Source organism: Ambystoma mexicanum, chromosome 3q (genome assembly GCF_040938575.1).
Source record: "Ambystoma mexicanum isolate Mex_15411 chromosome 3q, UKY_AmexF1_1, whole genome shotgun sequence".
Taxonomy (NCBI): Eukaryota; Metazoa; Chordata; class Amphibia; order Caudata; family Ambystomatidae; genus Ambystoma; species Ambystoma mexicanum.
Window position 1 is genome coordinate 292,519,290 of NC_090926.1, and position 26,752 is coordinate 292,546,041.

General features: G+C 47.7%; 1 protein-coding gene across 2 annotated transcripts in view; it reads right to left on the reverse strand.

Moving 5' to 3' along the window:
- SPATS2 (spermatogenesis associated serine rich 2) overlaps positions 1-26,752 on the reverse strand; it is a 729,295-nt gene that overhangs the window by 517,505 nt on the left and 185,038 nt on the right. For both annotated transcript variants that reach the window (XM_069653806.1, XM_069653805.1), the window contains exons 5-6: positions 5,803-6,061; positions 3,348-3,557 (exon numbers count right to left, since the gene is read on the reverse strand). In XM_069653806.1, coding sequence (XP_069509907.1) covers positions 3,348-3,557; positions 5,803-6,061 — 469 coding nt within the window. The remainder of the gene's footprint in view (positions 1-3,347; positions 3,558-5,802; positions 6,062-26,752) is intronic.

A 26,752-nucleotide genomic window follows, 5' to 3' on the forward strand; every position in this document is an offset into this window, starting at 1 on the left:
CCCATAAGCAGGGCGTGAGCCGAGCCCGTCGGGGCCGGGGACGGACGACGAGGAGCGTGAGCGCTCCTTCTGGGGGTTCACGACTTCCGTAACGGACGTCGAGTTATCGCACTCCTCGTCACTTTCAGTAACAGCGGCAGCGGGTGAGGAAACTGACTTCGACATCGCGTAGTCCGCCCACCTCTTAACCCTACGTTTTTTAAGAGTCCTGGGTTTTAAGAGCTTGCAGGCTGCGCAGCTGTTCTCTATGTGATCGAGGGGTAAGCAACGATTACAGAGCTTGTGCTTATCTTTCCAAGTATATTTGCCCCTGCAGCGTGGGCAAAACTTAAATGGTGTCCTCTCCATAGCTGAGGCAATAATAGCTGGCGATAACAACCCCAAGGGAAAGAAAAGGGAGAAAGAAAGACATTCTCAAAGAGAAGAGACAAAGTTCTAACCCCCACTCTCCCTACTGTAAGTTGGCCGTCGAGGCCAGGCCACGTGTTCGGCAGCGCCGAAGGATCTCCTCCGCTCTTCCTCTCCGTCGAAAATAGTTCGGCGGAGAAACTGCTTCACAGCTAACGTCGAGGGGGAGGGATCGTTACCAGTATATTAAGTTATGACAAAAGGACCGAGGTCCGTGGTAAGTATAGCAATGTCTCTCTAGGAGCTCCGCGAAAGGCGACCAGAAACTGGGCGGAAAAAAACAATCTGAGGGACCTCGACGCGTGAGGGATTGTGGGTACAACGCACGTCACTATAGGGATAGTGTTACAGACACGCCTTGTCGACGTCCCCTTTTCGACTACGAAAAACAAAATGCAATACTCCGCAGTGACCACTGGATGTCGGACCTATGCACAGCATGTGATTCTAAGCAGATTAACAAACATCAGAAATAACATTATAACAGTAGAAGCAAATTACAATTATGAATCAGTCCAACAAAACAGTAAGAAGGGCAATTAAACTGAAGGGAATAGGGAGAGTAATGCAGTAGGATTGAGAGTGAGGGGTGAGGAGGAGAAGGAGGAGAGAACGGAAGGGGAAAGGGTGAGAGTGGGGTGGTGGGGGAGGAGAAGGAGATGATCAAGGGGAAAAAGATAAAGGAAGGAGGGGAAGCAAGAAGGGGAAGGGGTTTCTAAGCGGGGAATGGAGAAGGAGAGATTTAAGGGAAGTGCGGAATGAGGATAAGGTAGGAATAGAGCGGATTGAGAGAGGTAAGGAATTCCAGTGCAGGGGGGCTAGGAGCTGGAAGGAGCGGAAACGGGAGGGGGAACAAGGGGATGGAGGAACTATGAGAAGGAAGTGGTCAGCAGAAAGAAGGGAGCGGGAGGGAGTGTAGAAAGAGAGGAGGGAGGAGAGATAAGGGGGAGCAAGACCATGAAGAGATTTAAAGACTAAGCAGAGAAAATGAAATTTAAGTTGGGAGTGAAAAGGAAGCCAGCCAAGGGAGTAAAGGGAAGCGGAGATGGAGTCACAGGAGGTAAGGAGACAGAGGGTACGGACGGCAGAATGGTAGATTGATTTGAGGGGGGCGAGATGAGAAGTAGGTAGTCCAAAGATTAAGGAGGAGCAGTAGAAGAGGCGAGAGAAGATAAGGGAGGTGATTAAAAGTTTAGTAGCATGGAAAGAGAGAGAGGGGCAGACTTTGCGAATATTGAAGAGGTGGTAGCGACAGGCACGAGAGGTGACCCGAGCTGAAGCTATAGTCTACCTTACATCTTCTGCCAGTGAAGGAAGGCCAGGAGTTTCGAGAGGGAAGCAAGATCCCTCCCCTGAACATCTCCCAGAGAACAGAGGGAGATACCGGACTCAGAGGACCTGTCCAGCAGATCCAGAACTGGTACCGAGCCAGCACACACCGTGCCCTGCTAGGTTCTGACAGCAAGCTTCCTTGGTGGGAAGTGCCGGAGAGTCTCAGGACAAAGCCGTTGCCTGCAAACACCCTCCTGAACTATGGGCTGTCCGCCTTGAAAGGACATGAGACTTGCGAAGAAGCTAAGAGGAGTGCCACACAAGCATCATACAGCGTCAATCTTTAAGGACAATTTTGAGACAGTCGAGTCCTCGAACCGCATCCGGCTGCACCGCTGTCATGCAGCAGTCACCAGAGCCGTCCGATACGCCTCGACCAGCATTCTAGATCCACCAACCAGCACAGAGACAACAATTCTTGGCCCTGAGCCATCCTTCCAGCCTCCCTTGCCGAACTGCCTGGTGCCTGGTACCTGCAGCTGTCTCCCGCCATTAACTCTGTCTCACGGGCTGCGAAGCGTCCTGGAACCGCCTCGACGCTGTCGAGCACCAAGAACTTCTTCAGCACCAGGTACATTGTGGTTCTGCCCCCCCTGGTCCTTCTCCGAAGGCCACTCGAGACAGTTACGACACTTTGCCCCTTTGGTGCTGGAACCAAATAATCTTGAACTATAAGACTGATTACTTTACCAACTACCCGCTGTCAGTATCCAGAGTGCAACCCTTTCCTTTGTGGAACGGTCTGTCCTCCGTTTTCCTTTACAGTGTGGAATGCAATTGTAGGGTGCTAGAACGGTCTGTTGTAGTAATAATAAAGTAGATATTTGTATACAACCTTGACTGGATAGTCCCTTTTACTATGTATGCGTCCTTTACTCCAAGTTAACCAGTGAGTTAGGCCTTTAATGGCCATTTACTGTTTTTTATTGGCACTATCCTCCGCTGTGCTTTCTGTGTAACATGAGTACTTTTTTCATATGAAATATGTTATGGGTGACCTTAGAACTAATGTGTCTATATGTTAAGTATACCAGTGTGTTTTATTCTTTTGTGGGCTCTGTGGGACTAATTGTACCTTCCCCGTCAACCTTACCCCCGGCCCTCACTAAAGTTAAGCCTGAATGCTCTGCTACAGCTACCATTGGAGAGTCTTGTGTTTCCTTTTGGATGACACACTAATCTACCATTACGTTAGAGGATCACACAGCCCTTTCGAGAGGGTTGTGCCAAAAATGTCCCCAACAATGAATAATAATGAAGATCTCATGCTAGATTAAACAAAAGAAGGAATTCCTTAATTAGGACTGGACATTTATGCATTTAAAGTGGATGCAAACTTAGCCCCGCCACCAGGCTTTTATCAGCCACTAGACCTTCTAAAATTGGAGTGGATAATTAAAAAATGTGAATGCTTAGAACAACCGTAGTAAAAAAATGTCAGAAATTGAGGCACATTTCATTTATTTCTTCCTTGCCATTTAATGCATTAACAAGCCAGTGCTCCAGCAATGCAGTCTTATTATTGAACTTAATCCAATGATCTGGAACACCCCCATGAGCTACAGAAAGCCATGTATTCTCGGAGTGTGGCGGTTCCCAAGTCTCACCTAGTTTTCTGGATGCTGAAGAGAGTGCAACATCATCAGGCAGCGCAAGAGAGCCAGAAGATAAAGCTTGGGCACTAGAAATGACTCCAGTGCGGCCTTTGTGGGTGTTGCGGTGGTCGTTGGGTAGCGCTCGCAAGGTCTGTGTGTGGAGCGGAAGGTGAATGTCCTGCAGTTTGAGATCCAAGTCTGCTTTCCGGTCACTCAGTTCCCCTGAAGAAGAGAGAAAGTAGGACATTAGAGGGAAGATCAATGTATTTGAGCATTCAAATATTCCATAGGTTTGTATTAAGTAATGAAGGCTGGACCCTACTGCCTTGAGTCAGGCGAGAAATCTGGCAGGCTTTACAGGACTCCAAAGGATAACTCACTACAGAATGCAAACAAGGAGGGACAGATGCTGGGGAAGAAACATGCATGGGTCTTTAAAATCATGCTTCAAGTGCTACAAGGCAGCGAGGCTTTAAGAGAACCTGAAGGTGATCAGCTCAAACAGAGCCTTGTAAGAAATACTATGCACAATGGGGTTCAAGCTCTTCCTAAAGACTTGGAATCCAGAAGAATACAACCAGCACTATAGCCACTGAGCGGAATTCTTAGGTGGAAGAATCATTCACATAGTGATATTTGTGATGATCCAGAGATAGGACACGGTTGGTGAACTGTGGCTCTTCACATAGAAACCAACCAGATATAAATGTCAGTACTCGGTAGTATCTGCCCCCATGGGTACAGGACACTAGCCTTTTGTACGGCAAAAACCATTCCTTTATAGAGGTTCAAACAGAATGCATGTACATTGCTCTGGACTTAGCCAAGCCCTTGTAGGCCACGCTACTGAAGACTTCTTAAATAACTAGTCCTCATACAGCCACTCAGTCCACACCTAATCGATAGTCAAGCTTGACTGCGCCGAAGAGAGAGTCTATGAATAAAAAGGCACTATAGACTAAGAGTACATAAGTTATTACAGAGAGCAATTAGTTCTTATTGACATGTGTCTTCCTTTTCCCGCCATTCTTTTGGGAAAAAGCAAAGCAAGAAGGGAGGTTTGCCCTAACCCTATTCTAGCCAAAATGTTTCAAGAAAAGGTCCAACCTGGTTCTTCTTGTGCACCACAAAGAACACGGAGAAAAGTCACCGAGAGCTCTCTGAAGGAGGACTTCCACCACAGCCCCGATAATGAGTAGCTTGCCCACTTATGGGAAATGGGCTGCTGACAATAGGTATAGAAGAGGAGGGTGAGAGGTTGGAAAAGGGGGCAGAAGTAAACACCAACTGCCCACAACAGGTAGGGTCTGATTAAATATTGCACCAATCCCTCCAACATTCCAAACTGTGGCACCCCACACAAGAGGAATGGGCCCTTAATGGCCAGTCAATACTTTGGCTTGAAATCTAAGGCTTTCATTAAAAACCCTTGGGTGGGTATGCCTCTAGAAATGGAGGATAGGTCTTGATGTCTGTTTTGGCGGTCCTGAAACAGACTTAAAAGGAGTGGGACTTCTGGTCCTCAAAAAGAGAAAGGAGGAAGATTTTTGGATGGCTTAGCAAGAACAAGAGACTTGTCGATCAGGCTTTAGGTTTTCTTTGGTTTTAATTTGAGGGGCGAGTGGTACAAATCCATCACATCAAACAGGAGATCAGGACTTTGGGCCTCATTATGAGTGTGCCGGTGCAGTAATAACATGCCGGTATTACTGCATACCAGCATGTTACTGCACCAGCACACTCCACGTTTGGTAGTGGGATAGCCAGATTTACATGCAGCTCGGAGCTGCTACACCACTATACACAAATAGGGGCAAGACACACTACACAGACACACCTAGAACTAGTCTAATTCTCACGCCCAACCACCCCTCTGAGACTCAGGAATAACCTTAGAGGGAACGTACCCATCGACACTACACAAAAGCACAACAACACAATCAACACCTAACAGTCATCCGCGACTCTGGAACCCCCCCTTATGGATACAACTAACCAGTGCGCTCGACTACAACCCCACCGTAACCTCATACAACCCACACACCCAATAAAAACACTACCACACATCTGAGAAACGGAGTCCTACCCTTAAGGTTCCAGCAAGTGGGGGCTCTCACCCAACTCCCACACTCAAAACAACGCACACAGGCGCCAGTTTCTTCTGGTTCTGAACCTATCCTATCATCCTATGCCCACTAACACACCCCGCCCTCTTCTCTTGCAGAGCCACATGAGCGCCTGGGGACTGCCCTTGGGTGGTAGCGGTGCATGGTATAAATCAATATAACAAACGCTCTGAAACACATGTGTATAAGCACAATAGAAATAAAATATCACATAAACATGTTGCTATGTATACAAAGCATGATGTGATCCAGCTATGTGCTTTGTAAAGCCCACTTTATTATGTTGATCACATACTGCCAACCTCTACCCCGCCCCTTCCATCGGGCCTATACTCCCTCACCTGTCCCATCAAGCTCGTCCAGCGTGACAGAATCAAAGTCCTCCAGATCCCTTGCGTCAATGGATAATGAGTCAAGGCCCTGGCTCAGAGAATCCACAGATTCTGTGTCATTTGCCAATCCATTGACATGGTAGCCATTAATCCCACACTCATCAGGGGATATAATGCAAAGTTCCTCCTCCCCAGGGGCTGGCTTGCTGGGATCTGCCACGCTGACTGCTGCATCCGCTGCACTGGGTTTGCTTTTCTTCTTTTTGTTCTGGAAAGTAAAACGAAAATAATTACACACAAAGAAAACAGGGCAGTTAATTCCTTAAGCAATCATGACCCTGTGCTGATGTGGCAGTGCTGAGATTCCTGAAGCACCATCCTGGCAGCTGCACCAGGATGCAGGATGATTATCTGGCACACTTTGGCCTTTGACGTATTGACTAGCAGTAACCCCCAAGAGGTGAACTAAGAAGTGCTTGTGGGACAAAGAAAACGATTGGGAAGGTAGCAGGACCAGAGGATATGTTTAAGACAACCACCCACCTTTGTTATTACGTAAGGGGATCTGTGACTGCAAGTGGAAATCACGAAAGCTCAAGGTGAGGATTACGGGACAGCGAGGTTGTACAGGACAAGGGTTACTAGACATCGCAGGAACGTTGAAGAAGGGTAACACAACATCATGTGTAGTCACAGTATGGGAATCAAACAATTAAGTGTTTTTTTTTTTAACCAGTTGCAGGAGTACTGTCAAATCTGTCCAAACTAAGAGTCACATATTCTAGTCATTGCACAAAGACTCTGAGTTGTATTGGTCTGGGACAGATAAAATGAAGACCCATATGGTTTAGGCAGTAATAACACAAGGATGAAAAAGCTAAAACCATCTGGCCATAGTAAAAGCCATTCCGAATTAAAGGCACGTAGTATGTTAACAATTCAGTAACATGCGCATTTTCATCACTCCATACCTCAAACTTCAGCTTCTGGCTGCCCTTCCAATCATCACTGCCAGGTAGTGTAAAGGCAGGGTCCTGCCTTTGTCTGCATCTAGTTACATGGTATGCTTTATACAAGCACCGTAACACATGCTGAGATTAGACACAGACTCTCAGCAACATATCCGGCAGAAATATTCCCTCTACTCTTTCCAGTTACCTGCCAGTGTGAGCCTACAATCCTCCTCTTCCAGGCACAGGTCAGACTGAGCCCAGTCATCCACCCAATCCAGATGAGTATCTGGTCACGCCATGTGATGCTCGGTTACAGGTATGAGTTAAGTGGGGCCCTATGCTCCTCCTTTCCCACCACCGATGTAGATACCCTAGTAACACCCTGCTCTCCTTCTCCAATTGCAGCAGGCGTCTCTTGGAGAAGATTTGATGGGCACTTTTTGAAACCAGCAGCTGAAAAAAGGTGCCTGCCTCAAGTCAGAGAATGTGCATCTTGTTTAGTCAAATACCTGGGAAATTGCAGAAAACTGGATTATCAGAGTCAAACCTGCCATCAAAGAACAGGAACATTGAGACGGGCCAATAAGAAGCATGATATTCTCAACATAACGCCTGCCTTGATTAAATGGTTCCCGGTGAGCTCGTTATTAATATACAGGCCTATAGAGAACTCTGGAGATTTCCCAGTAGGCCTCTGCAGCCTGGTGTCCTCTTGTGTGGTATATTTTCATATTTTCTCATAGAAAAAGGGTTGGGCTTGCTAAACATGTGTAATATGGGGCCAGTTAGAACATTATTTCCAGGGCCTCTTTTGGTTCCCACTCCATCCCTGTTAATAAAGCAATGATGCGATTTCTAAGCCCTTCAAAAGGAACTTAAAATGTTGTGCCAGCAAAGCACAACATTTATAAGGACGTTTCTGTAATAAGGACGTTACTGCTTGAAATGTAGTTGTAAACTAGAAGTTGTAGTTGTAAACTAGAAGACATAAGGCGTCTAACATTATCAATGACTCACTAATATGGGCCATCATTTTAGGACCCTTAGTTCCTGTTCATCCTAAAGCTCTATATGGCATAATAGTGTCATAGAACATTTTCCTGGACTTAGACAAGGATACAAATCTGATTTAGAATTCATTCCATCCATATTTCTCTCAATCCTTGATGCACACATCAAACCCTGCCACTCCCAAAAATAGCTCATTCTAACCTTTATTTCTGGACGCACTGTGCAAAATTGACAACAATCAGACACCCACCACCACTTACAATGATTGCTGCCCACTGTAGGTGATGTAACACAATTGTAATTCCCCATCCCCAGCATATCCCATCTGTGACGACTCCTCAGCTACAGGCACAGAACTGCACATTCAAAAAAGGAAGCAGACATCTTGATGGTAAACATAACCAAACCTGGTTCAACCATACTGGGGGATAGTAGACCAATCTCTCCTCTCTTGTGCTTTTAAAGAGCAACACGATGGCAGTCACTTTATGGCTGCAGACATCTAAGCAAAAACACGATCTGCCAGTTGGTGTCCAGTATGTGAATGGAGGATTATTGGCACACACTGATAAGGGACAGCAGATAATCCTTTTATTCGTGCACGTCGTGACAGTTTCCAAAATAGTGAACCCTCTGAATCTCCTCTCAACGCCAGAGGCATGGTTTGAAATGGTGGTTGCAGCACTCCAGAAGGTTAGATCGATTTTGAAAGCCATTTTACCAATAAGATGTGTGGGATCTGCCTTGAAAACAGACCTATTGATATTAGTGCTCTGCAGGACTGCCCTCTATCACCACTATTGTGCAAATGCTGTGTGACCAATGGTTGAGGAAGAGTGGCTGCAACAGGATCATTTAGCATGCAGGTGCTAATTTCCAATGTGACACTGAGGATGTTTATGCCCATAACCCTTGCAACACTTGTCAATTAAGGCACCTTCCATCTGTAGTTTAGGGATTACTCGATGCCACTGAGATACTACTTGCATTGAAGTGGATGAGATGGGGGGGAAACCCACACATTCCCCAAGTGGAGACTTTGCATAACACTCATGGATAGGTATGGGTGGAGGCAGTTATATGTTGGTGCTAAATTTTGGCAGAACCAAGCTAACTGGCAGTGCGAGTGGGAGTCTTCTGTTACGCTCACCTGGTATCCACGGGGACGCCACTCAGCCCGGGTTGGTTGCTGGTATCTTCTCCCCAGTTTCCCTGGATGTTGTCTTTGGAGGATGTTTAGCCTGAAAATACAGGAGGGCTGGGTTCAAGACTGGCCAACTGAGGTAAGTATCCTCCCACCACCCCGTGTGACTTCCGCCCCTCTGGGCCCTCTCCTCACCTTGTTGTGGAATTAGGCGTGCTCTCCCGCCTGCCTTCTTGGCAGGGGCACGTTGTCTTCTGTCATGTGCGACCAAGTTACTTCACTGGCGCGTGCCCGTTTAAGTGTCTCTCAGGTAGGTCTTATTGCAGCAGCTCTGTATGGCGTTGTTATTCTTGCATGCCTTTCTTTTTCTAATGTCTTTTCTTCCCCCTAGGTGTGCAGAGCTTCAGCCTGGCGAACTGGTTGAGTTGGGCCTCGCCGGTAAATGATGGCGGGTGATGTGCGCTATAATGCGATAATTAAGTGCTATGCGCAGCGCTACCTTGTCTTGCCTTTGCTAACCTGTTTTCTTCCTTCCTTACAGGTCGCGGCGCTTCTCCGGCATGTGTGGAACTTCGGAGCGGTGCCGGCCGGGAGACGACCTGCCAGGTAAGCTTCGTGTGCTGTTTGTAGTTTAGCAATGTCAGAGTATGCCTTCTCTAATATTGTCCTCTCCTTTCCTCCTTCAGGTTTTCGATCCGGAAGGTATGCAGTGTCCAGAAGAAGCTGTTCACTGGAGCGGAGAGCGGATAACAGGATGGAGATTGCAGATAAGATGCTGCTAACGATGTCCCTTTTGTCTCCTCTGCAGGTTCGCTTCTCCGAGGCTCATGGGTATCACAGGACACGATGAGCGTCACATTGCAGTCTGCAAAGTAACGCAAAGCGTGCTTTGCTGTTTCGGTGTGGTTTAAATAGCCTCAACAAAGTAGTCCAGGTAAAGTAGTCCCCAGGCCACCACACCCAAAACACTATACTGCATAGCTTAGTTCCTAGGAACCAAGCTATGTGGGTGCCTCCATGTTAGCTGCAGGCCCAAATGAAAAAAGTAGTCCCCTTTTACCCATGTTCTTCAAAGTGTATGAGCCAGAGGCGTCAGGACTGGCTCCAAGAGAGTCTTGGGAGTGGGTGCCAGGCCTTTGAGGCAATGGAGCCCTGATCCCACCTGGCAAATGGACTTGTCAGTGGGGGTCTGGGGTATGGGTCGTGACAGCACTCCCCCCCCCCTCCCCTCCCCTCTCAAGGCCCCTCCCATGGTGGTTCTTCTGTTCGGTCCAGGCTTAGTTGGAAAGTTCTGATGAAAGTCCTTCATCAGACGTGGTGCATGGATGTTCTCGCTGGGCTCCCAGGATCTATCTTGAGGTCCATACCCCTTCCAATCGATGAGATAGTATAATTTGGACCTAGTGTACTTAGAGTCAAGGATTTCCTTGACTTCGAATTCTGGTTCTCAATCAACAATTATGGGTTTTGGTGGTGTCATAACCTGTGTACCGGGTCGAACCTGTTTCAAGAGTGAGACATGGAATACCGGGTGGATTTGCAGATTAGGTGGTAATTCCAGTTTGACGGCTGCTGGGTTGATGATTGCCTTGATGGAATAGGGTCCTAAATATCAAGGATGAAAGGTCCTTGTTCCCTTGATGGGTACAAATCTAGCTGCTAACCAAACCTCGTCTCCTACTTGATAGTCAGGAGCCCTTCTTCGGTGTTGGTCGGCAAATTTCTTTTGTCTGTCCTTGGCGTGAGTGAGATGTTCTTTCGCCTTTTTAAAAGAGATGGTTGCGTGAAGAGTCTTCACTGCTGGCATTTCCAAGCTGTCTGGAAGGTTTAGTTGGGGAAGTACGTGGGTGTCTGCCATAAAGGGTGCAAAAAGGCCTTTGTCCTGTGCTATAATGCAAGGAATTGTTATAAGCATATTCTGCTATCCATAGTAAGTCCTTCCAATTCCTTTCCTCGGGGTTCAGCATACCCCGTAATTATTGCTCGAGAGTTTGATTAGTCCTCTGTGTTTGGCTGTCCATTTGGGGATGGTGACTGGTGGATAGTCGGACGTCGATTTGTGCCATTGTGCGACGCTTCCTCCAGAAGTTGGACACAGACTGGCTGCCTCTATCTGAGACCGGAACTGATGGGAAGCCATGTAGTTTAACAATGCCTTCCAGGAACACTTTCGCTAAACTGGATGCATCTGGGAGACCCTTGAGAGGAATGAAGTGTGCCATCTTCGAGAACAAGTCGATGACTACTAGAATGGTGTTGAGCCCTTGAATGGGAGGCAGGTCAGTGATGAAGTCAAGAGAAAGGGTGTGCCATGGGGCAGGGGGAATGTCCAATGGTTGCAGGAGACCAGCTGGTTTCTGTTTTTGCGATTTATTTTGTGCGCATATACCGCAGGACTGGATATACTGGATGATGTCCTTACGCCAGGTAGGCCACCAAAAGTTCTGTTTCACCTTGGCTAGGGTTTTGGCGATTCCAGGTTGACCTTCAATCAGTGAATCATGATAACCTAAAATGATTTGTTGTTGTAGTTCCCTCTTAGGCACGTATAGTCGGTCCCTAAAAAGGGCAATTGGTCCTTGATGGAGTATTGTTCTCCCTGAGTATGCCATGTAAGTAAGGTGTCGGAATTCATCGCTCGTTGAATTTCGTTTCGGAGTTCGGTTTGCGTCAAGGCTGCCGTGAGACCCAAGAGTTTGTCTTCAGGAATAATGGGTACTGGATCTGGAGTTGTATACACCATTTCATCAATGCCCATGCGGGATAAGGCATCAGCCTTCCCATTCTGGACTCCTGGTCGAAACGTGATTACATAATCGTATTCGGCGAAGAAAAGGGCCCACCGTAGTTGGCGCGAGGACTGGGCCTTTGCTGCTTTTAGATATTGCAGGTTTCGGTGGTTCGTGATTGCTGTAATAGTGTCTGGCCCCCAGGAGGTAGTGTCGCCAGGCCTTAAAAACAGATTTGATGGCCAGGAGTTCTTTGGTGGTGATGGCATAATTGATCTTCGGAGGTGAGAACTTTCTTGACCAGAAGGCCACAGGATGTAGCTGGCCAGTTTCAGGGTCTCTGTGAAAGCACAGCCCCCATTGCCATACTGGAAGCATCCATTTCTATGACATAAGGGAGGTCTGGACGAGGGTGTAGCAGGATCGGAGAGGAAGTGAACTTTTGTTTGAGTTCTTGAAACGCTTTTTCCGCTTATTCGGTCCACAAACTTCTTGTTGTTTTTTCGTAATAGTACTGTGATCGGGTGTACAATCTGAGAGAAGTCTGGGATGAACCGGCGGTAGAAGTTCGCAAAGCCCAGCATGCTTTGGACCCCTTTCAGAGACGCCAGTGGTGGCCATTTCAGAATGGCGTCTACCTTGTGCACGTCCATTCTGATGCCTCCTGGAGTGAGGATAAAACCAAGGAATTCTACTTCGGTGACGTGAAAAAAGCATTTCTCGAGCTTTGCGTATAAGCAATGTTGACAGAGCTTGGCGAGAACAGAACAAACGTGCTGGACATGGTCTTGCTTTGAGGTCGAGTACACTAAGATGTCATCTATGTAAACCAAGGCGCAAACATCAATTAATTCTCTCAGGACATCATTCAGGAAATACTGGAATGCCACGGGAGCGTTGCATAGCCCAAGGGGCATGACTTGGTATTCGTACAAGCCGTATTTGGTAGGGAAAGCGGTTTTCCACTCATCTCCGCTTCTAACTCGGACCAGGTGGTATGCCCCTGGTATAAATCTGGGCATCTTTGACTTAGTTTAGCATTTCAGGGATGAGTGGCAAGGGGTAGCGGTTCTTCACGGTGATCTGGTTTAATGCGCGGTAGTCAACGTAAGTCCTCAAGTCCCTTTCTTGCTTTGGTACGAAGAACAAAGGACTGGCTGTCGGGGACTTAGACGGGCAGATATATCTGTTTGCCAGGTACTGGTCTAGATAGGATTTCAGGTGGAGGTTTTCTGGTTCTGAGAGTGTAGAGATTCTGCCGCAAGGGATTTGTGCACCTGGAACGAGGAACACATCCTGGAAATCGTGGTATTCACTTGTTAGGGTATTAGTTACTCCCAGTGTTGATGCACCCGTTCTGGGAGTCGTAGGGGTACAGAATTTGGGTTTCTGCTCTTGGTAATAGCAGGCAGGGGAGCAATTGCCAGGGAATGTTAATTTGGGTGCACGCCAGTCTATCAAAGGATTGTGAGCAACTAACCATGGCATCCCTAATATTAGCCGGAACTGAGGTGCCTTGATGAGATCAAATGAAATGGACTTCCGGAGTCCATCCTGGCACAGCAAGGTTACCCCGGCTGTGCACTGGGTTACTGGTCCGGAAGCGATTTCTGTCCCATCCACGGTGGTTACCTTGTCCGTGGGTCAGCTTGGAACATAAAGGAAGCCCCATCTCTGCTGCCAGTTCTAAATCGATATAATTCCCAAATGCTCCACTGTCTATGTATGCCTCAATGGCATGCATCCTAGACGACCGTTGGTGGTTAATTAAGATCACTGGTATTGCAAAGTGCAACGTCAGTGGCTCTTTCTTCTCACTCGACAAACTGACCTCTACGTTTGCCGAGCTTGGTAGTTTCCGACTCCTTAACCTCATCCTTCTCTATGGCCCTGACTGTTCTCCTTGGAGGTTTCACTGGGCAGTCCTCAAGGAAATGGCCTGGTTTTCCACAGTACAAACAAAGTTGTTGTTGTCTTCTTTTATCTCGCTCTCGTTTTGTTAATGGAGGTCATCTCCCTCCGATTTACATGGGTTCTACAGTGTTTTCTGGCACACGTGATACATTGTCCCTTGGTCGAACATACACAGCCCGAGTGTCTGTCCTAGACCGATCTGCTTTTCAATCCTGCAATCGGTGGTCTAGTTGCACAACCAAATTAATGAATTCGGTACAGTCTCTGGGTGGGTCAACCACCTGGGCTAGAACATCCTTTAATTCACCTCATAGGCCCTGGTGAAATAATGTGGTTCTTTTATTTTCAGGCCACCTAGCTTCAGCAACCAGTCTATCAAAGGTGGCAATGTACGTTAACAAGTCTTGATTCCTCTGTCGGAGTGATAAGAGTTTGTTGTCCACTGCTTGTTCTTGGGTATGGCGAGCAAAAAGTTTTTCCATTTCTCTCGGGAACCCCCAAAAGTCATGTAAGAAAGGATCATCATGGTTTACCAGTGGCACGACCAGTCCGCTGCGCTACCACTCGGGTATGACAAAACAAAAGCTACCCGAGCTTGGTCGTTTGGAAATGCTCCAGGCCTACAAAGAAAGTGAAGGCGACACTGATTTATGAATGCTGCATTAGCGTAATTTGTACTGGAGTGGGGAAATGCATGATAAGGTGGGGTCTTGTGCCAATGGTTTTTTTCCGGGCAGAGGAGTCTGTCCTGCCCGTGTTTGCAAGAACTGCCTACCAATCTCTTCAGTGCGATCCTTTGTTACTACTGGGTACCTCCGGAGAGCATTAGTCTCTTGCCTGGCAGAATGAACTTTGGCACATAGTTTTTCTAACAATTGAGCCAAATGGTTGATTTCAGATGTCTCCATGGACAAGGTAGATTAGTTATGGTAGGCTTCGCGTTCTGTTACGCTCACCTGGTATCCAAGGGACGCCCACTCAGCCGGGTTGGTTGCTGGTATCTTCTCCCCAGTTTCCCTGGATGTTGTCTACGGAGGATGTTCATCCTGAAAATACAGGAGGGCTGGGTTCAAGACTGGCCAACTGAGGTAAGTATCCTCCCACCAACCCGTGTGACTTCAGCCCCTCTGGGCCCTCTCCTCACCTTGTTGTGGAATTAGGCATGCTCTCCGTCCTGCCTTCTTGGCAGGGGCGCGTTGTCTTCTGTGGGCGTGTGCGACCAAGTTACTTCACTGGCGCATGCCCGTTTAAGTGTCTCTCAGGTAGGTCTTATTGCAGCAGCTCTGAATGGCGTTCTTATTCTTGCATGTCTTTCTTTGTCTAATAATGTCTTTTTTTCTCCCCTAGGTGTGTGGAGCTTCAGCGTAGCGAAATTGGTTGAGTTGGGCCTCGCTGGTAAATGATGGCGCGTGATGTGCGCTATAATGCGGTAAGTAAGCGCTATGCGCAGCGCTACCTTGTCTTGCCTTTGCTAACCTGTTTTCTTCCTTCCTTACAGGTCGCAGTGCTACTCCAGCGTGTGTGGAACTCCGGAGCAGTGCCGGCAAGGAGGCGACCAGCCAGGTAAGCTTCTTGTGCCGTTTGTAGTTGAGCAATGTCAGTGTATGCCTTCTCTAATATTGTCCTCTCCTTTCCTCTTTCAGGTTTTCGATCCGGAAGGTATGCGGTGTCCAGAAGAAGCTGTTCACTGGAGCTGAGAGAGGATAATAGGATGGAGATTGTAGGTAAAATGCTGCTAACAATGTCCCTTTTGTCTCCTCTGCAGGTTCGCTTTTCCGACACTAGTGGGTATCACAGGACACAGTGAGCGTCACGTTTCAGTCTGCAAAGTAGCGTGCTTTGCTGTTTGGGTGTGGTTTAAATAGCCTCAACAAAGTAGTCCAGGTAAAGTAGTCCCCAGGCCACCACACCCAAAACACTATACCGCATAGCTTATTTCCTAGGAACCAAGCTATGTGGGTGCCTCTATGTTAGCTGCAGGCCCAAATGTATGAGCCAGAGGCGTCAGGACTGGCTCCAAGAGAGTCTTGGGAGTGGGTGCCAGGCCTTTAAGGCCTTAATGGAGCCCCGAGCCCTGATCCCACCTGGCAAGGGGGTCTGTGGTAAGGGTCGTGACAGTCTTGGCACAAATGCTAATTCTTTAGCTTATATAATATATAGTTTTTTATAGAGTTCGTTCTGAGAGACAAGCAAAACGGAATATTTATTGTTGGACAGTTTAGAATTTTTCATAACCTCTGGCATTGCTCTGAGCAACCTTCCATATCATAGTTTTTCAAACTGCCAGGGCTTCACAAAAGGAGAAAAGAACATATGCAAATCAAGCTTCGTCCCCACCCAAACAGGGGTATTGAATTCTAAACTGCTAGGCCACATCACTTCTGCACAAGACTAAGCTACCAACATGTTTCAGCCTCATTGGGTATTGTCAGAGTAAGGTGTGGTTTGGGCTTCTACGCACAACAAGCTCCATGCACATCTGGTGAGGGCTGTACAACCATCAGCCTCAAGGTGGGGCAACGCACCAGTCCAAAAGAAGCGAAGCCTCTCTTAAAATCTCAACTTGGCAGATAAGCCAGGGTCAACGGGCAGGAAGGTAGTGTATATGTTGGCATAAAGGTACAGTTAGTCCATACACTTATCCATAGAAAATACACCACAAATATATGCTGAAAAATATACACATTAATTATGTTACACACATATTGGCCTCTTTCAGATAAATCAGTACGATAGCAGCAAAACACACAGTACACATATCAAGTGTATTATAAAGAGTTAATTGCATAAAGACATCACACTTCTTCCAATATTAGAGGTCCACTATCTGTTGATAGGCACACAGACAGCCAGAAAACAAGATGGGCAAAAGGACAGGACTTAAACCAATTTGCACGGCCATTTTAAGTATGTGATACCCAAAATGGCATCACACGGTGTTCACTTTCACCAGCTTGCTGTGGAGGGTCAGAAATGAGAGACGTCCACAAAGTTTTAATGTTATGAACATTAGACATTTTATTAAAATAAAAGGGTTTGGATAAAGGACTTCCTATCCAGATCCAAATGAGAGCTTCCCTGCCTATGAAATCAAAACTAGGGAACAGTATGGGTCTTGTCATCCAACTTACGCAAACTGTCCTTGTGTCCAAAACATATCTGACCCTCACACTAAAAATGAACAACAAAATGTGCAAGGCAAATGTAGCTGTTTAAATTCAGTAATGAATGTGAAAAAACCACTCCTTGTATCCAGTGGACGATTCCCTTTTGCTGAACTGTTTCAAGTAGAGTACGTAAAGATTCAGTTCATACAATAGTTCTTGAAGAGTGGTAGAAATTTCTCTTTCACACAACACTTCCTCGAATATGAAAGTGTCTCTTCCAAACAAATTATGTTGCAAGGATGGTAACGTATCTCCTGGCAACTTAAGTAATGATGTTTTTAGCACTTCCTCACAGATGATGAAAACATAATCCTTCCCAAACAACGGCTCCCCAAGAACAGTGGAACTGTGCCTCTCGCACAACACTTTCTAAAGAATGACAGAGTATCTTCTCAAAGCAATTTATGATTTTCGTAAGGATGGAGAAAAAGAGTCTTTTCCACTCGCCAATGTACGGATGAGGATATCTTGGTATACTTCTCTGTCAGGAACTCTTTTTACAATGTCTTTTCTTCTTTCGCTCACTTTGGGTGGATTGCCTGGTATGCTCCCTTTCCGGGTATTCCCCTAACTGGGCTAGGTAGATCCCTGGTGTACTCTCCTGCTAGGTATCTTTCCCCTAAATACTCACTGGCCGTCACCAGGTCTTCTTACAACCTTTCAATTCTCTTTTGAGCATAACAGTTTTTACTCCTTCACTGTTATATACTACATTGGCTTCAGTTATTACTCGTTCCAACTTCCTCCATACTGGCATCCCTTATATGAAGACTTGTTCAAGTTTTGCTCGTTATTTCATTAGTAATGTTCATTGGCGTGTGGCAATGGTTGTTCCAATCTTCTCCATTTTTACCTTTCATACTAATATACATATATATTCTACAAAAAAAACTTTGTCGAGGGGACGTTATGGTTAAGTTGCCCTACCAAAAACCTGTGCAGTTCACTAAAAAAATAATTTCGACCTCCCCTTTCTGGTTCAAATTAAAACCGAAAAACCCCTGAAATTCGACAGTTATGGTAACCTAAGCCCCCAAGCCTGCCACCGCCCCTGTACACTGCTACCACTAACACCAAGACCATGAAAGATGTCATCTAAAATGTCACTGACGACGTCACATGTTTAGTCCCTTTGTTTTCTTTCCCTGCCATATATATATATATGTACATTCAGTAAAATAACGTTGTTAAAGGAATGTTATACTTCACAGCGAAACCAAAAAACACTGCTCATTCCCCCATTATGGTAAACTAAGCAACCATAACTCGCACCATCTACGCGTATTGCTAAGACTAACTCCCAGGACATCAAAGATGACATCACAAACATCATTGATGACATCACAAACATCATTGATGAAATCACTGATGACATTACATGTCAAAAGAATGTTGAGGCAAAGTCCCTACCTACAAGGGGTGCTTTGTATTATGTTGGGAGCAAGATGTCAGGGGTGATTGTGTAATGTTAAACATGTGATAACTTGCTAACAAATCATGACTTAATAAACACTTGTGCTAGTACAAACAATACACATGAAGACCCAATGCATATAAATGAGAGGCACATACAGGGAAACTGAAGTAAGGAAGAAAGAAACAGCATCATGAGAAAGTTTATCTTCCTGTAGACAAATTAATTGTGTGTTTGAGGCCTGCTATTACCCCATGCATGTGCGTCATGAGCTGCAACCAGACCCTAAGGAAAGTACTTTAAGAAGACACGACAAGGGTAACGTTTAGATATACAGCACCTTTTCAATTTTTATATTGTGATTGTCAGTGAATAAAACCACCAGGGCTACATTTTTCAATGCACAAAAATAAGTGAGGCAGACATGTGTTGTCATGAGTGATGTCATCAATGATGTTTGTGATGTCATCTTTGATGTCCGAATTTCAGGGATTTTTCGGTTTTAATTTGAACCAGAAAGGGGAGGTCGAAATTATTTTTTTAGTGAACTGCACAGGTTGTTGGTAGGGCAACGTAACCATAACGTCCCCTCAACAAAGTTTTTTTTGTAGTGAATTTTACAGGTTTTTGGGAGGGCAACTAACCATAACGTCCTCTCAACAAAGTTTTTTTTGTAGTGAATTTTACAGGTTTTTGGGAGGGCAACTTAACCATAACGTCCCCTCAACAAAGTTTTTTTTGTAGTGAATTGTACAGGATTTTGGAATGGGAACTTAATCATGACAGTGTGTCAAAGAAGGTGTTGTGTGGAATGTACACTGTGATGATGTGATTTTGGGAGATATGTAGCATAATGTACGTACTTGATATACATTTAACAGAGCATACAGAACCCCCTTCCCTATTGAAAATAAAAAGGGACGGACTGAGCGCCTGTTTGCGGACGGGGGCGGACAGGATCAACATTACCCAAAGAGGCGGGGGGTATCTGAAAATGTTCTATTGTCTTACACAAGTGTACAACGTAGAAAAAGGACAAAGATATTGTAAGTAGTAATAAGTAAATATGGAAACCTGAAGATGAGAAGAAAAGGACACATTTAATAAGCATGAAGAATGAAATGGATGGTACCATAAAAAAAAAAGGATGCCTCCATCGTAATCACTTCACAGAAAGTCGGCAGACTGGAACGACAGTGGACAGACGCAGTAGGAAGAAGGGACATTACATCAAAAGAGTGGAGGCCATTTTTTTTGGATGTGTGTTTTTTTTCCGTATGTGGTGTAGAAGAACAAGTTACTCTCTTACCTGGTAACGTTCTTTCGATGGGATGGTCCGACGACGTATTCCATATTCCATATCTATGTCAGTAATCACCACAGCTGTGCTGCTTCGGAAAAACTTTCGGCGTCTGCGACCTGCGTCGATGACGTCGATACGCCGCACTCGAGGACCTCCTCCGACAGCCGACGTCACTGGATGTTATAAGTAGGACGCAAGACGCCCGTAGCCTCAGTTGTATTTTTTTCCCAGAACGTGTGGCACCAGTCTTCTGCCAGTCTGACTACACAAAGCCTTGTGGAAACGTAAGCTGCAATCGCATAAGAAATTCTGTAGCAGGGAAGGCAGGGAGGGAGCGATATGGAATACGTCGTCGGACCATCCCATCGAAAGAACGTTACCAGGTAAGAGAGTATCTTGTTCTTCAAGGGGATTGGGTCCTCCAACGTATTCCATATCTATGACAGACTCCCAAAGCAGTACCAACGCAAGGAGGTGGGAAAAGAATTTAGAATACAGAAATTTAGAATGCCCAATCAAATTGCAGAGTAAAGGACCGCCTTGTCAAAGGCCAGATCCTGCCCTCAGATAGAATCGAGGGAGTAGTGACGTACAAAAGTATGGACCGAAGCCCAGGTGGCTGCATCACAGATGGTACGAATAGGAACACCCCTCTGTAGGGCAGTAGAGGCAGCCATACCCCTGGTAGAATGGGCCCGTAAGCCAACCGGCGGGTCCTTACCTGCCAAGCGGTAACATTCAGAAATTGCCAGAATAATCCAGCAAGACAAAGTCTGCTTAGTCACAGCTTGTCCCAAACGCTTTCCAGCGTAACCAATGAAGAGTTGATCGTCCACTCTAACCCGGGACATGCGTGAAATATAAAAGCTTAAAGCTCTCCTAGGATCGAGCCTATAAAGCCTCTCCTCTTCCTTACCAGGATTCGGAGGAGGATAAAATGCCGGAATAACCACCTTCTGGCCTAAATGAAATTCCGACACCACCTTCGGAAGAAAGGAAGGACGAACTCTAAGGACAACCCAATCCTTATGAAACACAGTGAAGGGTGGCTTAACTGAAAGTGCCTGTAACTCAATCACTCTGCAAGCGGAAGTGACCGAAACTAAAAACACAGTTTTAAGGGTTAACAGTCTCAAAGGACAAGAATGCAAAGGCTCAAAGGCAGCACCCCCAGAACAAGGTTCAGATCCCAACCGGGCACCTATAAAGGTGACGGAGGAAAAACATTAGAGAGCCCTTTCAAAAACTGAGAAATTAAAGGGATTTTAAAATAAGAACACTCCTCAGACGAGCGCTTAAATATAGACAGCGCCACCAGGTAACCTTTGATGGTACCCACTTGCAGGCCCCTGTGGGCCAAAGAAAGCAAAAAAGACAGAACCATAGGAATGTCACATGAAAAAGGATCCAAATTCTTAACCCTGCACCAGTCGCAGAACTTTCTCCAACGGCAACGGTACAGGGACTTTGTTGCGGGCCTTCTGGCCGAAAGCAACACCTCCATCACGTCTTCAGGGAGGTCCCAATCCTTACCTCAACCTTTCAGAAACCAACCGTGAAGGTTGAGGGATCTGACCTCTGGATGGAGAACCTGACCCACCTCCCGTGAGGGCAGATCGTCTCGGTAGGGAAGACGACGTGGAGGGCAGATGGACAAGTCCAGAAGGTCCGGGTACCACGTCCTCCGGGACCATGCTGGAGCAATGAGGATCATCCAGGAACCGAACCTCTGTAACCTCCTCAGCACTTGCGGAATGACGGGGACTGGCGGAAACGCGTACAGCAGTGGGAAAGACCACTCCACCACGAACGCGTCTCCTAAAGCTCCTCTTGGAGGAAATTCCCACGAGCAGAACCTTTCGCACTTCCGGTTGAAACAGGAGCGAAGAGATCCACTTGAGGGGTCCCCCAAAGGGCGAAGATCTCCAGGAGAATCTCCTGAGCTTGCTCCCACTCGTGAGAGATCGTGCTCTGTCTGCTCAGAGCGTCCGCCGTCTTGTTTTTGTCACCGGCCAGATGAACTGCCGAGATCGAAATTTCCTGCTGATGGCCCAGAACCAGAGCTGCATCACCTCCCTGCACAGAGGAAGTGACCCTGCCCCCCCCCCTTTTTGTTCAGGTAATGCATGGCCACTGTGTAGTCCGTCAGAATCAGGACATTCTTTCCTTGCACAGTCGGCAGAAAAGCCTTCAGGGCAAGCCTGACGGCCCTCAGCTCCAACAGATTGATATGGAGTCTGGACCCCGACGGAGACCAACGACCGCTGACTGTCAACTCGTTGGCATGAGCTCCCCATCCCGTGAGGGATGCGTCCATCACGATCATCACCTCCGGCCAGGGTAGCCAAAATGGAGCCCCCTTCATCAGATTGCCTTCAACGGCCCACCACAGAAGATCCTGGGCGACCGAGGGCGGCACCTGAACAGGGTCAGACATCCTGCCGGAGGACTGAGACCACTGGAGCTTGAGTGCCCATTGCAAAGATCTCATCTGCAACCTGGCCTCTGGCACCAGAAGAATGCAGGATGCCATGAGGCCGAGCAATCTCAAGAACTCGAACGCTGGGTGACTCTGGGCAAGCTGAAACTTGTGCATCATCTGCTGAATGTGATGAGCCCTCACCTGGGGAGGAAAACACTGCCCCAGGGACGTGTTGAGCATTGCTCCGATGTACTGGAGCTGCTGAGTTGGCGTCAAGTGGGACTTCTTTAAGTTGAGGGAGAAGCCCAGCCTGTGGAGGGAGTGGCAGGTGACAGACAGATGATCCAGGACTTGCTTGGGAGAGCGCGCCCTGATCAACCAATCGTCCAGGTAGGGGTAGACGTGAATCCCCCCTTTCCTGAGAAACGCTTCCACCACCACCATAAGCTTTGTGAAAAACCTCGGGGCGGAGGGCAATCCGAACGGCAGGACCCGAAACTGAAAGTGCAAGTCACCAACCGCGAACCTCAGGTACTTCTTGTGCTTGGGATGGATCGGCACATGAAAATAAGCGTCCTTGAGGTCGAGAGACACCAACCAGTCCTGAAGTTGAAGGGCCTGGAGGACTTGAGAGAGAGTAACCATCTTGAACGTGTCCTTCCTAAGGAGTTTGTTCAAACCGCGCAAGTCCATGATGGGTCTCAATCCCCGTCTTTCTTCGAAATCAAAAAATAAGGGGAATACCATCCCTTGTTCCTCTCCGCTACAGGCACCAGTTTTATGGCGCCTTTCTCCAGCAGGGATTGAATTCCCTGCGCAAGGAGCGGATCCAGACTCTTCAAAGAGAGATTCCCTGGTGGATTGTGGCAAGGCCTCTCCCGGAAAGGAAGACAGTAGCCGTGGGCTATGATCTCCAGAACCCACACATCTGAAGTAATGGCACGCCATTCTACAAGATGCTGCGCCAGCCTTCCCCCAACCGGTGAAGCATGGGCCTCATGACTGAGCAGAAGCGGCTGCGGCGTTGCCCGAGGGCAAAGAGGCAAATGCTCGTGTGGCCTTGACACCTCGAGTACCTTGTTTTCCACCTCTGGCACTCCGACGGTTGCCCCTTTGACTTGCAGCTCCTCTCGCTTTACTAAAGGATGAGTAATAACGAAAGGAACCTCCCCTCCATTGCTGTCCCCTAGGACGAAAAGGCAGAGGAGCCTGGCTTGCACATCAGGAGCAAACCCCGACTTCCTCAACCAAGCAAACCTGCGTATTACGGTGCTCGCCGCCATGGACCGGCTGACACAGTCTGCCATATCCAACCCCGACTGAACAGACTCACACATGGCATCCTTGCCATCCTGAATAATAGCAAGAAAACCATCCCGCTCGTCCCTTTTGGGAATATGTTCAGCCGCTAAGGAAACACAGTTCCACAGAGTGTGCGTGAAACGTGACAAGGCACATACGGAGTTGGCCGCCTGAAGAGCCATACCCCCTGAAGGAAACGCTTCAGCCATCAAAACGCTTGTCGTCCCTATCAGGAGGGATGGTAGGATATGACGCCTGCTTAGCTGGGGCCATAGCCGACTGCACCACCAAACTATCCGGAGTGGGGTGCGTGGTCAAGTAGCAGGGGTCACTACTGGCTGGGTGGTATTTACGCGGCAAAGACTTGCCCACTGCCGGGAGACTCTCCGGAGTAGTCCAAGCCACTGCCACCCTTCTCTGCAGAGCCATATGGAATGGCAGTACCGGGTCAGTGGGTGGACCCTGGTCGAGGATATCCGTCAGGTCATCCTGCACAAAATCAACTGGGGGCGCCGACCACCCCAAGTAGTCGGTGGCCCTCGACATAAGGCGCTGGTATGATGACTCAGCATGGGTGCCAGGCTCAGGCCTACAGAACTCCACCTCCGGAGAGGTGTCCAGACCACTGGCGTCATGCAGTGACTGACGCAGGTCCTCAATCTGGCTATGACCAGAAAGAATCTCATCTGGTACCGTGTCTGGAACCAACCCATCTTCAGAACCCTCTTCCACCTCAGAAATATAATCCATAGGCTGGAAAGTGGGCACTGAATAAGGGAGAAAGACATGTTTTGCCTTGGCCAGAGCCTTTCTAGGGGGTTCCCCATGCTATGAGGTACCTCCGACACCACAGCCTCGAAAGGCGTCGAGGGCGTCGAGTGAAACGACGTCGATGTCGAGCGCGGCACCGACAGCATCGACGGCCTCAACACAGGCCCTGAGGGCGGAGCCCCGAGCGTGTCCTTCAACAGCTTGGGCGCCGATGGAGTTGACGACTTCCTCAGAGGCGGAGCCTCGAAAGAGTCCGTCGACGACCTCGGCGCCGTCGACGTCTTCTTCAAAGACTTCACAGGTGCACACAGGCTCGAGCGCGTCAAGGACCGGGACCTGGAACGGGCATGACTAGAACGATTCCCCTTGTCCGGCGGGACCTCTCCCGCGAATCGCGCCGACCACCCGAGCCTGAAGGCGTACGAACAGTGTCTCTAGTACGGTCACGGCCGACCCCTCTCGGAGGCGCGGACGGAGCAGAGACCTGCGATTCAAGAATCGCCAACATTTTCTTCCCGAAGGAAGCCCATTCCTCCGGAGAGGAACGCTTGGTGGGATAAGAAACCCCCACCGACGGGCGGAGTCCTCGTATGAGGACGGGGAAGGCGACCGATGACGGTGCTTCTGGGAGTGCCTCGAAGAGGCAGAGGAGTGGCGAGACCCACTCCGGGACCGAGACCCCCTAGACTTACGACTAAGATGCAGACAGTCGCCCCTCGAATCGTCCGTCGAAAGCCCAGTGGACCTCGCCTTCCGGGGCTTGGACACCTTACCGACTGACAGTTTCTTCTTGCGCTCCCGCAAGGCTTTGGACGTAAGCGACTGGCAGTCAACACAATCATCCGTGTCATGGGCACCAGAGGCAGGCGTCGTGCGAGTCCGTCACCGACATCTTGGACCCGCAGTCCCCGCACTTCTTGAAGCCCGGAAGCGGGGTGGAAGAAGAAGTAGACATCTTGAAGACTTAAACTGCACAGACGAACAGGTTCGAAGAACCGAAAGAACAGAAACTCCGAAGAGTCGAGGCGCGCCGAGATCTCTGAAGCGAACACGTTCGCGGAAATAACAGAACTGAGGCTACGGGCGTCGTGCGTCCTACTTAGAACATCCACTGACGTCAGCCGTCGGAGGAGGTCCTCGAGGGCAGCGTATCGACATCATCGACGCAGACAGATTTTCCGAAGCAGCACAGCTGTGGTGATTACTGTCATAGATATGGAATACGTCGGAGGACCCGATCCCCTCGAAATAATAATTTCTTTCTGTTCTTTTAACTCAGAAAAGGCTAGTACTTTGGAGTGGCTGGAGGAGTATTTTCCGCATGGGGAAATGTCTGAAGACAGCGACAATAATGGTACACATTGCTCGGCATATGCAAAATAATGACCAGTGTTTTATAGGCATTTAACATATGTATATATTTTTTTAAAAGACCAGAAAAGAAAAGATAAAAGGGCAACAAACGGGACAAACGAGACAGAAGAATATAGGATAAAAAGGATTGAGCAGAAAATGGACAATTTTAAAAGTTTACGGGAGTTTGTGGAGGACTGTGTGAGAGGAAAAGTTTGTTACCATTGCCCCACCTGTACCTGCCCCGCTTCTCCATTCCCTAGTGAACCATCCCCAAACCTTGAAGAGGAAAATAGACATTTTGACGAAATATCCATCCCTTCTTCCCCTCACAAATCTTCTCCTCTGCCCGTGTTGAATCCTAATTCCCCCATATTTGTGTCAGTGTCCGCTTCCCCCGCTATTTCTTTGCACTGAAGTGTGTGTGTGTGTGTTTGGAATGTTTTTGTACAGTAGTTGTAGTGAAAGAGAGTGAGGATTTTTTTTTTTTTTTTAAAAGAGGTAAAATGTTTGCGAACAGCGCGCCTGTTCGACCTATCCGTAAGGAATGGAAGGTGGGTGCTGTAAAGGAAGTACACATACCCTTACTAATGTCAAGTAAGATGGACTTGAAGTTTGACTGCACCATCTGTTGAAATTGTGCGTACATAAACAGAAAGGGGCGTCCTCAGAACATTATACATCGCCATACTGCTTGTAAACGAGATGAAACATGTTTGTAGAATACACCAGATGTCCGGGATGGCTGTAAATAAGCAAAATGGGAGTGTGTGAAGGACAGTATACCTGTACTTATCGGGCGTAGCCAAAATGGTGCCATAAATGGTGCCGTCCGTAGAACAGGCGCGGCGGCCGGCAAGTTCGTAGGCAAACAAAATGGAGTTGTCCTAAGGACACTGGAACTGTCCGTACAGTGAACATATCATGTATGCACATGCGCAGTACAACCTTAAGTATAGCGAACATCGCGTCTGTCCCTAACTGACCATCTCACTTGTGTTGCACTTTGAAATTGTTTGAGAACCTGAACACTGTCCGTAGGACACTTGCGTGCATGCGCACGTTTGGTACTCTGAATTTGCTATCCAGCGGACTATCATTTCTGGTGCAGATGTGTTCAGGACGTCATCATGTGACCGCACCAACGCTGATCGTGTGGACTAATTTTCGCAGTTTGTGTGCTTCCGCAACAGTCCAAAAGAAATTGTAGACACAAGGCAAAGTATTGTAGAGTGCAAAAACATAATTTCCCATATCCCAGACAATAGTTGACATGAGGACTCGATGTGTAAAATTTTTGTACCGCTTTGCAGTGATGAAGACCGTCACGAGGCACACCCCTCCACCCCAACAAATGGCCACACCCCGAGCTCATCTTAATTCTCCTTATAGCTATAGCAGATTGAGGTGTAGTGCCTTTACTGCTGTAGTGACTGAAAGGAAACTAATCGGTATGGCTTCCATGGCTGCTGCTGG